Below are 14,983 nucleotides of genomic sequence, written 5' to 3'. Positions count from 1 at the left end.
TTCTTCATGAGTCCTTTCTTCAGGATTTCCTAATTTCTTGGGAAAGAGAGAAATCTTGTCTCTCAGTTCTTTTTTTTTTTTTTTAGTTAAATGTTATTGTTATTACAGCTCTGATTATGTTAATCCCACCACAAAATATTTCTGACTGGAAATGTTAGGTGTATGGATTTTATGGACGTTAAATTTTCCTGAATTCCAAGATAAAACTCCACTGTCTTCTCTTATTCTCAGAACAACAAACAACTGTATTACTGCAGATTAAGACCATAGAATCTTAACACTAAAATAGAATGGAACACCCCCTGTAGGCAAGCAGAAACACTTTAGAATTCCCAATGACTTTTATCATTTTCTGTTAGAAATTAGACAGCTGTTAGAATTATTTCAATCATCAGATCTATTCTTTGTTTCTTTTTTGATTATCTAGAATCATCACTCCAGGCTCACTTTGACCCCTAATGCTGTTCAAAGCCCCCTACTCAATCGACATATAAGTCTACTGAGAATTGACTTGTTGCCTCACTTGGTTACCCTAATGTATTTTTAAGATTAGAAGTAGAATGTAAATGCATCGATGCTTATATTGTGAAATATGCTTTACCTCAGTACTGTGATCATTAGCATTTAATTACTTACCTTATCTGAATCCAAAGTTTTTCACAGTGACACTGCTTTTGATGGTAAAATCTATAGTTTTGAAAAAAATCCAGAACATTGGAATAGATGTTTTGATGCAATACTTTCACTAAGGGGTTTGCTCAGATGTTCTGTGTGCATTCCTGGAGTGAATAAACCTAAAGATCTCATATTTGGTCAAACTAGAGTCCTGTGATAATGTCCTAATGGAAAAGAAACCACAGAATTAACTTCTCTTTATTTAGTCTCTTGATATATCTGATATTCTATGATTGTATGTATGACTAAATCTATTATTAACCTCAATAAAATGTTGTATTGAAACTTAACTTCTTAATGCAGAAACTTCAATAATGAAAAATTTTGGTTGGGGGTGAAACCAAAACTGAACTGAATATTTTGTTCGTTTTGAAATTGAAACACTGCAAATGTTTGCAATAGATAGGGCAATACTTGGACTGTGAGTTCAGGTGGCTCTAATTGTTATTTTCCTTCTATTAGTGAAGGACTTTAGATATAAGGTCTAATCCTCGTTAAATAATACATGATTACACACTTTATGTATATATAATGCCGGATGTTTAAAAGGTTAATATTCCCACGATAAGGAAAACATTGTTATTAAAGCTCATTTAGATGGCATTCCTGGGAGATTTTATGGATGTTCTTCATCTGTTTAAATTATTATCAATATTTCTTTTCAGATTATGAGTAAACAGTTTGTGCTCAAGTGTTTGTTCATGTTAACATTTACTTTGTAATACATACTTCTTATAGGAATATAAATAGTTGCTGGAAAGAACACTGACAACTTCAAAGCAAAATGAAGTTTTTTCTGTTGCTTTCAGTGATTGGGTTCTGCTGGGCTCAGTATGACCCACACGTCAAATCTGGACGGACATCCATTGTTCATCTGTTTGAATGGCGCTGGGTCGATATTGCTCTTGAATGTGAGCGATACTTAGCCCCCAAAGGATTTGGAGGGGTTCAGGTGAGTATTGTTCATTGTATAAATTGCAGACTTTGCTGTGCTGAGAGTAAGTGGTAGTATCCTCTGTGTCTGAAAGCTAGGACATTTTACTTCACAGTTAAGTACTCTAAATAAAAGCTTTCTGAGGAAGAAAAAAATTTGAAATTGTTGGTGACTTTATGTTTTATTTCTAAGATAAATTTTTTTCAGAAGGATATTTCCAATGCAATGTTAATATTTTCAACCAATTTTAAAGAAATGTAGTTACCAAAGATTCAGAAATAATTTTAGACTATTGATTAATTTAGAGAATATTCAGTGATATAAAGTGAAGTGAAAGTGAAATCGCTCAGTCGTGTCTGACTCTTCCGCAACCCCATGGACTGCAGCCTACAAGGGTCCTCCGTCCATGGGATTTTCCAAGCAAGAGTACTGAGTGGGTTGCCATTGCCTTCTCTCAGTGATATAAAGTGAATCATAAATTGATACTTATTAACATTGTTTTATTTGTAGGTCTCCCCACCCAATGAAAATGCTGTGATTACTGACCCTTCAAGACCTTGGTGGGAAAGATACCAACCAGTTAGCTACAAGTTATGTACAAGATCAGGAAATGAAAATGAATTCAAAGACATGGTGACCAGATGTAACAATGTTGGTGTAAGTGACTTAAAGTTTCCTTTAAACATATGATATAGAAAAATAATTTCTCTCTCTTGTCTCTTGTTCCTTTTAAGAACAGTTTTCATACATGTAAAATTTACCTCATGCTTTAGCTATAAATTAAAATGTAATTGTTACCTTATGTTTAATTATTATAACTATTTGTATATGTACAATTTATCCACTAAAGAAGATGTAATTAAAAGTTTAAGACCACAGACTTCAACTAATGTATAAGGTTAAGTTTTATTTTATAAAGCAAAACATCAGCTTTTAACCATTATGGTTGTACACATTTTTGGGGAACACTTTTCCAGTTAGGAATTAGGAGTTCCACTTACAACATTTGCTGTTTCTTTCATGTGAATTGTATGGCCACGCATAATTCTTGGGTATTCCTTCCCACAAGTACTATGATGGTTTGTAATTATTTTCTCTTTGATGAGGAGCATAATGAGAGAGAATTGTTGTTGTTCAGTCACTAAATTGTGTCCGATTGTTTGTGACCCCATGAACTGCAGCATGCCAGGCTTCCCTGTCCTTCACTATCTCCTGTTCTTTGCTCAAATTGATGCTCACTGAGTCAGTGGTGCTATCTAATCTTCTCATCCTCTTCTGTCCTCTTCTCCTTTTGCCTTCAATATTTTCCCACATCATGGTTTTTCCAGTGACTCAGCTCTTCGTATCACATGACCAAAGTATTGGAACTTCAGCATCAGTCCTTCCAGTGAATATTCAGGGTTGATTTCCTTTAGGATTGACTGCTTTGATCTCCTTGCAGTCCAAGGGACCCTCAAGAATCTTCTCCAGAACCATAGATTGAAAGCATCAATTCTTTGGTACTCAGCCTTTTTTAAGGTCCAAATCTCACATCCATACATGACTACTGAAAAAAACATAGTTTTGGCTATACTGACTTTTGTCAGCAAAGTGATGTCTTTGCTTTTTTAACACACTGTCTAGATTTGTCATGGCTTTCCTTCCAAGTATTTTTTTTTTTTTTTGTCATTGATGCCTTATTGACATGTGTCACCATCTCTTTTACAAACTAGATTATGGTTTTAAATGGAATGCACAAGACAATATCTACAAACACCAAGGAGAGTTAAGTATTGCATCTCTATTTCATTTGGAAAAGAGAAGATTCCCAGATCAAGCTGGTTTTGATTCTTGAGAGAAAAGGTGGTGGAGATAATTCATGGCAACATATGAATAGACAAAATCCTCAGTAAGAATGCAGTATGGTAGTGTCTGCTTTGAAAGAAAGGATTAGGTTCTTCAAACCAAAGTGTCAGTTGCTTGACTCTTAGGTAATTAAATATGGCCATGTACCACAATGAGTTCTAGTTTGCATGGGGTTTGAGCAAGAAACTTAAATAGACAAGATAGTTTTACAGATCCTGTATACGGGATTTGTTTGTTTTTTCCATTTATGCAACTCAAAAAAAAGTTAAACGTGAAGCAAAAACATACATTTTTCTTTAATATTAACTGTCTTTCCTGGTCCTCCTTCAAATCTGTTTACATTTGCTGTGTACATAATGTTCTAGAACAAGTATATTGAGAGAAGATTGAATCCCAGACAATGAGCTAATTTTAAAGAAATAAGTGACTAGACATGCAGTTTCTTTCTTTCTTTTTTTTTAAAGCAGCTGCACTAATATTTCTTGAGTGTGGCAGGGGCCTCAGAGCCAATCATTCATCAAAGAAGCGTCTTTTAATTTCAGTGTTTCAGTCACCATCCGCAGTGATTTTGGAGCCCAAGAAAATAAAATCTGTCACTGCTTCTACTTTTTCCTCTACTATTTGACATGAAGTGATGGGACCAGATACCATGATCTTAGTCTTTTGACTGTTGAGTTTTAAGCCAGCTTTTTCACTCTCCTCTTTCACCTTTATCAACAAGTTCTTTAGTTCCTTTTCACTTTCTGCCATTAGAGTGGTATCATCTGCATATCTGAGCTTACTGATATTTCTCCAGGCATCCTTGAATACAGCTTTTGATTCATTCAGCCCAGCATTCCGCATGATATACTCTGCATGGAAGTTAAATAAACAGAGTGGCCATATACAGCCTTGTCTTACTCCTTTCCCCATTTCGAACCATTCAGTGCTTCCATGTAAGATTCTCACTGTTGCTTCTTGACCCGCACTTAGTTTGCTCAGAAGATAGGTTAGGCAGTCTCTTATTTCCATCTCTCTAAGCATTTTCCACAGTTTGTTATGATCCACACTGTCAAAGGCTTTGGCATAGTCAATGAAGCAGATGTTTTACTGGAATTTCCTTGCTTTCTCTGTGATCTAATGAGAGTTAGAAATTTGATCTCTTGTTTCTCTGCCTTTTCTAAAATCCAGCTTTTACATCTGGAAGTTCTTGGTTCAGGTATTGCTGAAGCCTAGCTTGAAGGATTTGAACATAACCTTGTTAGCATGTAAAATGAGAGCAATTGTAGTGTAGTTTGAACATTCTTTGGCACTGCTCTTCTTTAGGATTGGGATGAAACTTGACCTTTTCCAGTCTTGTGTCCACTGCTGAGTTTTCAAAATTTGCTGACATATTGAGTGCAGCACTTTCATAGCATCATCTTCTAGGATTTTAAATAAATCAACTTCAATTCCAACACCTTCACTAGCTTTCTTTGTAGAAATACTTCCTAAACACCACTTGATTTCACACTCAAGGATGTCTGGCTCTAGGTGGGTGACCACACCATCCTGGTTATCAGGGTCATTAAGACCTTTTTTTTTTTTTTTAATAGTTCTTCTGTGTATTCTTGCCTCCTCTTCTTAATCTCTCCTGCCTCTGTTAAATCCTTACCATTTCTGTCCTTTGTTAAGCCCATCTTTGCATGAACTGTTTGCTTGGTAGCTCCAGTTTTCTTGAAGAGTATTGTTTTCCTATCCTTTTTTGCATTGTTCATTTTAGAAGGCCTTCTAATCTCCTTGCTGTTCTCTGGAACTCAGCATTCAGTTGGATATATCTTTCCCTTTCTCCCTTGCTTTTTGCTTCTCTTCTTTCCTCAACTATTTCTAAAGCCTGCTCAGACAGCTACGCTGCCTTTTTGTGTCTTTTTTTTCCCCTTCTTTGGCATGGTTTTGGTCACTGCCTCCTAGACAATGATACAAACCTCTGTCCATAGTTCTTCAGGCACTCTGTCTATCAGATCTAATCCCTTGAATCTGTTCATCACCTCTACTGTAAATTATAAGGAATTTGATTTAGGTCATACTTGAATGGCCTAGTGGTTTTTCCTCCTTTTGTTAATCTAAGCATGAATTTTGCAATAAGGACCCCATGTCAGCCACAGTCAGCTCCAGATCTTGTTTTTTGCTGGATACATAGAGCTTTTTGATCTTTAGCTACAAAGAATATATAGGCATCTTGCCTGTTACTCAGGATATCTCTTGACTTCCTACTTTTGCATTTCAATCCCATGTGAAAAGGACATTATTTTTTGGTGTTAGTTCTAAAAGGTCTTGTAGGTCTTTGAGAACCAGTCAACTTTAGGTCCTTCAGCTTCAGTGGCTGGGCCTTAGACTGGATTACTGTAATGCTGAATAGTTTGCCTTGGAAACAAACTGAGATTATTCTGTTGTTTCTCAGATTGCATCCAAGTAGTGCATTTCAGACTCTTTTCTTGACTATGCAGGCTACTCCATTTCTTCTAAGGGATTCCTACCCACAGTAGTAGATGTAATGGGCATCTGAATTAAATTTGCACATTCCCATCCATTTTAATTCACTGATGCCTAAGATGTTGAAGTATACTCTTGCTATCTCTTGCTTGACCAAGTCCAATTTACCTTGATTCATGGATCTAACTTTCCAGGTTCCTATGTGATATTGTGCTTTGCAGCATTGGACCTTTCACCACCAGACACATCCACAACTGAGCATTGTTCCACTTTGGTACAGCCACTTCATTCTTTTGGAGCAATTAATAATTGCCCTTCACTGTTCCCAGTGGCATATTGGACACCTTCTAACCTGGGGTCCTCATATTCCGGTGCTATATCTTCTTGCCTCTTTGTGTTGTTCATGGAGTTCTTGCAGCAAGAACACTGGAGTAGTTTTCTGTTCCCTCCTCCAGTGGACCACATTTTGTCAGAACTTCTCACTAGGAGCCATCCATCTTGGGTGACCCTTCATGGCATGGCTCATAGCTTCACTGAGTTACACAAGATCCTTTTTGCCACAACATGGCTGTGATTCATGAAGGAGATGAGAGACAATATCTACCTTTTTTCTTCTGATCCTAAATAGATAGTAGAGTCTGGCTTCTTATTTCTTAGGATGACCTATGGAAATTTCAATAACTAATAATAATCTCTTTTGCCTCAACTGATTCCTATCTACTGCCAAAAAAAGGTCTCTTTGCATTTTTTCACAGTTCTGTTAGCTTGGGGTTCTCTTAATTTATTATATGTATAAACATTTTCCAAGCTCTAGAACGCTTATAGGGCTTCAATTCACAATGATTTCTTTTCACACTTGACTGTTTTTATTGTAAGATAAATTATAAAATAACAAAGAAGTATTTTGGAATGTTATCAATGTGCTGTAAAATCTAACTAATAATATTATAAATTTATATCTGTAAGTCAAACTGAAATGGAAATTTTCCCTTTCAGGTCCGCATTTATGTGGATGCTGTAATTAATCATATGACTGGAAGTGGCGTGAGTGCGGGAACAAGAAGTACTTGTGGAAGTTACTTCAATCCTGGAAGTGAGGATTTTCCAGCAGTCCCATACTCTGGTTGGGATTTTAATGATGGAAAATGTAAAACTGGAAGTGGAGATATTGAGAGCTATAATGATGCTTATCAGGTACTTAGCAAAATATCTATCTACATCTTTTATTATCCATATGTAGCTCATTGAGCTCCATTTTAAATGTTAGTTTAGAGTGTTTAGGAAAACAGCATCCCAAGTCTGACTTCAGAATCTCATATTAACATTCAAAACATTTTCCTCAATTTAACTTTTCAAAATGGAAAAACTCATCCACTTTTTCTCCATTTTCTCCATTTGTATAACGAAAAATATTTCAAAGGTATGTCAATACTAGAATGTCAATATCCTCAGAGACTGGTGCAAAGAAATCACTACTGAAATATCTATTAATGAATAAATGAATGAATAATTGAATGGATTTTCAAGTGAAGGTGATGTTTTATGTATCAATCACAAATTTTTTACCTCCATAGGTCAGGGATTGTCGTCTGGTTAGTCTTCTTGATCTTGCACTGGAGAAAGATTATGTGCGCTCCACGATTGCTGACTATCTAAACCATCTCATTGACATTGGTGTAGCAGGGTTCCGAATTGATGCTTCTAAGCACATGTGGCCTGGAGACATAAAAGCAGTTTTGGATAAACTGCATAACCTAAACACACAGTGGTTTCCTTCAGGAAGTAAACCTTTCATTTACCAGGAGGTATGTCTCTCTTTCTCTCTCTCTCTCTCTCTCTCTCTCTCTCTATATATATATATATATATATATATATATATATATATGTGTGTCCATATAAAATATGACCATTTATTATTCTTTAGAAAATAGTTCATCATCAATAATTCATCAGAAAATAAATGGCAGATTTAATTTAAAATGCAGTTTCTTTAGCTTAATGGCTGAATCATTTACATAGAAGAATGTTCCTTAACCTCCTTTTATTCAGGGACTGTACGTCTAACTCTATCACAAGAGGTTTGTTATCCAAATGACAAAAATTTATTTAGGCTGCAAAAATCTCCAGGTCATGTATCATTTCCCCAGAGGCCATTATAGAAGACAGATAATAATATAGTTGTCTTAAGACAGAATATCTGACTCTAAATTTTGGCTAGATCACCATTAGGTGTGTTTGTTTAGGCTGATTCATTAACCTCTCTGAGCAACAATTTTTTCAGAAGTTATCGAAAGGAATAATGATAATGGTTATGTCTTTGTTTACTTTGGAGATTTGAAGAGATGATATTTATCAAGTAGCAAGAAATATTACCAGCCAGATATTAAGTGCTATACAAATATGAGCTAGTCTTATAATTTATGTGCAAGTCTAAATTAGGTCAGCATTCTCACAGGACAAGTTACTTTGTCATGTTACTTTTACTACTGTAGGATAGATATATTTTAGCAAAGATAAATGAGACTCTTGATATAAGGAAAACCATTTGGGGCATTTCATAAAATATAAAATAGTATAGAGCTATTTTTAATGTAATTTTAACTTAATTAAAAGTTTTATTTAAATTGTTATTTTCTTCTTCATTTCGACAAGGTAATTGATCTGGGTGGTGAGGCAATTACAAGCAGTGAGTACTTTGGAAATGGCCGTGTGACAGAATTTAAATATGGTGCAAAACTAGGAACAGTTATTCGCAAGTGGAGTGGAGAGAAGATGGCTTACTTAAAGTAAATAAAATATGTTTTATCCTTTGAATTATTTCATAGATTTATTTGTGATGTTACCCTAACAGGAGTTTTCTTCTTAGTGCCTTCTTATTTAGACAAATTTCAAGGATTCATTTACTAATAACAAGTGCTGTATATCCCCACATTCCAAGTGATAATCTTTATTATTTAAAATATCAATCACAAGGAAGCTTTTTTAGGGACCCAACACCAATCTAGAGATTGTAATTTATGCATTATATGACTGTACTAGATTTAATTAATGTTTGCACATAATTTGTGAAAGCCAGGTTCTTGTTAAAGTGATTCTATAATTTATGAAATTCCTACAATGTGGCCATTCTATAGACTTTACATATATTAATTAATTTCAAATATTAAAGTGTTTATAACAATATAAAGTTGATGCTTATTTAATCCAATTTGCAATTCTGTATAAAATGGTATGGATCTTGGCCCTTCTGAACTCCATCTAAACTATAATATGCTAAAACTTCTAATATAAGTTTTATAGCAAAATTCCTATAACATGAATGTAATTAAAGTAATTTCTACATATATACATGCATGTAATATATTTGTAGATATTATATATATATAGTTTGTAATTTTAAAAAGCTCAGTTTATTCTACAATTAAAATAAATTAATTTTAAAAATTAAAAAATTTTAAAACCCTACAGAATAATCATTTAACTAGAGAGAGAGAATTTCATTAAAGAGTGCAATACTGAAAGAAGTGCACATTTTGATTATTCTAAAGTTATTGTAAAAGAATACATATATATATTCTTAAGATTTTCTTTTTTAATAGGAACTGGGGAGAAGGCTGGGGTTTCATGCCTTCTGACAGGGCACTTGTCTTTGTTGATAACCATGACAATCAGCGAGGGCATGGAGCTGGGGGAGCATCTATTCTTACATTCTGGGATGCTAGGTAAGAAACAAAGTTCCCCATTTTTAAACCTACCATTTTAATGGTATTAAAAGTATTATTTTCTTTTATAATAAGATAATTTTATGCCTTTTAGACTGTACAAAATGGGAGTTGGATTTATGCTCGCTCATCCCTATGGATTTACACGAGTGATGTCAAGCTACCGTTGGACAAGACATTTTGTGGACGGAAAAGTAAGTTTTGTTGTTGTCCAAAATATCTTCTTCTCAAGAAAAATAAGTTAATTTTGTTATAATTTCATATAATGCTATAACATTCACTATTTATTTTATCAAATATTTATTAAGTGAAAACCTGAGGCAGGGTTCTTGTAACAATGCAGTGGATATTTAAAAAAATTAAAATGAATGATCTCTGTTGATAAAGAGTATGTAAGCTATTTCAAAGTATGAGAAATATACCCTCTTGCCCACCCACTCTAAAAAATACCACTTAAAAATAAGGATACAATGAATAAAATGTGTACTCGTAAGTACTTGCTTCATAGAGTTGATATGAGGATTACAAATTAACACTTCAAAGAAATTTAAAAGAGTACCTGCTCATGGTATGTGAAATATAAGTATTAAATACTTTTTTAAAGAAAGTTTTATGGAATGCAAGGGCATTATCTAGTTGAGTCGAAGTTCAGTAGGGAAAATATAGCAGGAAGGAAAATACATTTATTAAAGAGAAATTTGCTAACTATTCTGAAAATGCTAAAAATCAGAAAAATTCGAGCAGCATGGTAAAGACATTTATCTGAGTAAATATTTTAAAAAGAAACTGAGAAATAAGGACTTAAGTTATTTAGAAAGTTAGTGGGAAGTTTTCTTTTCAAACTGAAGATTTCTGTAGAATCATACAGCAACTTCATACCTGAAGTAGAAAATTCTCTTCACTCTGAACCAGATAGATATTCCTCTAGTTTCTAGTAGGTTCTTTACAAATTGAGAAGTCCACTACTACTTTGTACAGCAACTCATTCTAGTCTTAGATAGCCTTAGATATCCTAAATATTTAGGATATTTCCCTTTATATTGAATCAATTTCTTATAATTTCCACTAATTAGTCTTTTTCTGATGGCAGGAGTCATGGCATATGTTCATTTCTCCTTTTCCCATAAAGTCTTCTCCGTGACTTCTGCATGCTAACAACTCTTAGCTTTTCCATCATTTATCATACCATATGATTTAAGACAGATATTTATAACCTTCCTAGACATAATCTATTTTTTCCTATGATTACCTTGAAAGTACCAATTAGAAAAGCACAATAATAAAAATTTGGTCAATTTAGTAAAGAGTATTTTGATATTTTGATTAGAACTTTTATTGAAAAAAGATTAAAGAAATATTTATTTATTAGCAATTATCATGTACAAAGATTTTTACATACCTTAATTTTTATAGTAATTAATAATATCTTTATTTTACAGAAGAGGAAAATGAGGCATAGGAGTTGTGTATATTAACTGTCTTTCAGCCAGTAGTAACGGAGCCTATCTTTTAGTCCTGCATTTTCTAACACTAAAGTCCTTGCCATTTCAATAGCATCACACTGCCTATAATAATATTAAGAAGTCATTACAATTCCTTGGTAAAAAATTAGAGACCAAAAAAATCATACTCTTGTTTGAAATATGGCACTAGGGAATGAGAAGTTAGGGGGAAGATATACTTAGTACAAATCCTGAACAAGTTGAGTTCTAAGTGAAGCCACTACAAAAACAAAATCAGGACAGATTCGGTTTGATGTCCTAAATAAGGACACAGGTAATGTTAAAAATGTGAGCTTTTAAAATTGATTATTATTTTATTATTTTTTTTTTACTAATTGAGGATGTTAATGATTGGATCGGGCCACCAAATAATAATGGAGTAATTAAAGAAGTCACTATTAATGCAGATACTACTTGTGGCAATGACTGGGTCTGTGAACATCGATGGCGTCAAATAAGGTAAGAATACTTATTTGGACACATTCTCTAACAGTAAACTTTCTTAGCATTTTTAAAATACCTTTATTTATTTATTGGTTTTTGACTGAGCTGCATCTTTGTTGCCGTGTAGGCTTTTCTCTCCTTGTAGTGAGCGGGGCTACTCTTTGTTGTGGTGTGGGAGCTTCTCGCTGAGGTGGCTTCCCTTATTGCTGAGCATGGGCTCTAGGACATTTGCAGGCTCGGTAATTGCAGTTCCCGAGGTCTAGAGCACAGGCCCAACAGTTGTGGCTCATGGGCTTAGTTGCTCCGTGGCATATGGGATCTTCCTGGATCAGGGATCAGACCCATTTCTCCTGCCTTGGCAGGCAGATATTCCACTGCTGAGCCACCAGGGAAGTCTATTGTTTTGTTTTAAATTGTTGAAGTATCATCAGCATTTCACATACTCTTTTGTTTTTAGGAATATGGTAATGTTCCGTAATGTAGTTGATGGTCAGCCTTTTACAAACTGGTGGGATAATGGCAGCAACCAAGTAGCTTTTGGAAGAGGAAACAAAGGATTCATTGTCTTTAACAATGATGACAGGTAAGTAGATCAATTAGAAATAATGTTTTATGCTAATATATTCTTGGTTTATTCTTTTCCTGCTCATTTACTTTTTTCACATCTGAAAAATTCTTTAGATGGCAAATTAAAAAAACATAATGATTAGAAGAGGGTCAGAAGAAAAATTATGATGACTGATTTTTTTTGATCTTCTCTATTTATAATGGCTTTCTTTTCTAAGTGGAGTCATATTTTGTGCACTCTTCACATCATGGGCAGATGTGATGCATGTGTACTGCTTACATATACACCTCACATAAAATATACACATGTTAGTCACTTAATCATGTCCAACTCTTTGCGACCCCATGGACTGTAGCCCATCAGGCTCCTCTGTCCATCTAATTCTCCAGGTAAGAATACTGGAATGGGTAGCCATTTCCTCCTCTAGGAGATCTTCCTGACCCCGGGATTGAACCCAGGTCTCCTGCATTGCAGGCAGATTCTTTACTGTCTAAGCCACCAGAGAAGCCCCCAAAATATACAAAGTCGTTAATATAAAAGGTCATGAAATCCATAGAAGAATATCTTATAAAAATTTAAAAATCAATAATGGAAAATTACTGCCTCAGATCTGAAATGTCTTTTTTTCTCTTTTTTTTACCTACTTTAGTATGTAGTTCTTTAGTCTTGTTTTTCACATTCCCATCTCTCTGTGACAAATAATACTTTTTAAAGCATATATATATTTATGATGAATATGTATATTATGGTCTTGATTCACCTCGGGAGATATTTTACTTTTAGTTCTGAGACATCTCATTACTGGCTTTTCATTTGTGAAACGTATTCTCTGCCTCCATTATACTGTTTCCCTCACATATGGAATTATAGCTCAGAAGTCGTCTTTGCAAGCACTTGTAATGTTTTAGTCCCAACTAGATTCCACCCATGTTTAGCTCACTCTTTGCCCAAATGATATTTTACTGGCAAAAAATAATAATAATAAATAAATAAAGTATATACTTATCTTCCCCAAGAATCCATTACTAGTCCTTTTATTTTTCTGTCTTTGGTCATATGTGTATAGTGTTCGGTCCTGTCTGACTCTGCGACCCTATTGATGGTAGCATGCCAAGCTCCTCTGTCCATGAGATTTTATAGGCAAGAATACCAGAGTGGATTGCCATTTTCTTGTCCAGGCGATCTTCCTGACCCAGGCATCAAACCTGTGTCTCCCACATCTTCTGTAGTGTGGGCAGATTCTTTATCAATTGAGCTGTCAGGGAGAGGGAAGAAACATATTTATGAGACAGCTTTATATTTTAAAATTATATACTTCTTTATAGAAATGCAAGATTATTTTTATCTCCAGCCCAAATTTATTTTAACCTCTTGAAAAAAAAGATTTTTGAGGAAATAACCAACTTTAAGTTCTTGAAAATAATCAGTATTTTCTTAAGTTCAGATGAGGATACATTTAAAGTAATTTAAAATTATTTTCTCTAAGTGAAGCAGGTCATGCAAATCTTCACTGATACTCTTCAACTTTATTTTTTATATAATATTTACTATTGACTAGGAAATTCCTAAATCTTCTATAAGAATTTTGTTGACCCTGAGAAAACTAGTTACAACCATTGGAGAAATCTTTATGTTTGAATTTTATTTTCATCGACACCTTGACTGCTTAAAGTTCTATAGCACACAGTTAAACTATTTAAGAGAGTCTGTATTCTTGCTTTTAATTGTGTTGAATTCATATTAAATCTTAAATTTTATTTTTACAGTGCATTATCTCAAACTTTGCAAACTGGTCTTCCTGCTGGTACATATTGTGATGTTATTTCTGGAGATAAAAGTGGTAACAGTTGTACAGGGATTCGAATCAGTGTTTCCAGTGATGGCAAAGCTCATTTTTCTATTAGTAATTCTGCTGAAGATCCATTTATTGCAATTCATGCTGATTCTAAATTATAAAATTTGAATTGAATTAAATACATACACCCAGAGAAATAAAATGTGTTTTGTTTCTTCTATGTATGTAATATATAACTTCTCATAATTCATTAATTTTTGGTAAAATTATAAGAAGTATTCAAACTGTAAAACTCAAAAAAACATAAAAACACATATACTTAACAATTGTAATTGCAATCAACATTTTGTTACATTTTAGAAGATTCTCTTTAAGCTGTTTGTCAAAGGAATTTCTCAGAACTCAGAAAAGCATGATGAAAAATTTGTTTCTTACTGTTAATAAAGTTGCCCAGCTACATATCTCTAATCCAGGTTTATATTTCTTACATAAGGTGTTTCTAACAGTTAAGGGTAGCTAATTTAATAATGGTTCACATACAAAGTCATAACATTTGTATATTTTTTTACAATATAAAAGGCCCTATCATAGTTAATGAGTTAAAAAATAAAAGAAAATTAAATTATGTAGTTCAGTTCAGTTCAGTCGCTCAGTCATGTCCGACTCTTTGCAATCCCATGAATCGCAGCACGCCAGGCCTCCCTGTCCATCACCAACTCCCGGAGTTTACTCAAACTCATGCCCATCGAGTCGGTGATGCCATCCAGCCATCTAATCTTCTGTCGTCCCCTTCTCCTGCCCCCAATCCCTCCCAGCATCAGGGTCTTTTCTAATGAGTCAGCTCTTCGCATGAGGTGGCCAAATGATTGGAGTTTCAACTTCAGCATCAGTCCTTCCAATGAACAGCCAGGACTTACCTCCTTCAGGATGGACTGGTTGGACTTCCTTGCAATCCAAGGGACTCTCAAGAGTCTTCTCCAACACCACAGTTCAAAAGCATCAATTCTTTGGCACTCAGCTTTCTTCACAGTCCAACTCTCAGATCCA

At 34.3% G+C, this 14,983-nt stretch overlaps 1 protein-coding gene across 1 annotated transcript; it reads left to right on the top strand.

Moving 5' to 3' along the window:
- The first annotated feature begins 1,459 nt into the window (after nucleotides 1-1,459).
- On the top strand, nucleotides 1,460-14,121 carry LOC122676563 (pancreatic alpha-amylase). Its single transcript, XM_043875945.1, has 10 exons — nucleotides 1,460-1,627; nucleotides 2,120-2,266; nucleotides 6,902-7,099; nucleotides 7,480-7,710; nucleotides 8,558-8,691; nucleotides 9,505-9,627; nucleotides 9,722-9,821; nucleotides 11,470-11,588; nucleotides 12,031-12,156; nucleotides 13,908-14,121. The coding sequence occupies exons 1-10, from the start codon at nucleotides 1,460-1,462 to the stop codon at nucleotides 14,095-14,097; spliced, it is 1,536 nt and encodes a 511-aa protein (XP_043731880.1). The 3' UTR covers nucleotides 14,098-14,121.
- The last annotated feature ends 862 nt before the right edge of the window (nucleotides 14,122-14,983 follow it).

The sequence above is a fragment of the Cervus elaphus genome, chromosome 20, assembly GCF_910594005.1.
Source record: "Cervus elaphus chromosome 20, mCerEla1.1, whole genome shotgun sequence".
Lineage (NCBI taxonomy): Eukaryota > Metazoa > Chordata > Mammalia > Artiodactyla > Cervidae > Cervus > Cervus elaphus.
Note: the sequence above shows the minus strand (reverse complement) of the source record. Positions and strands in the feature narration are given on the sequence as shown.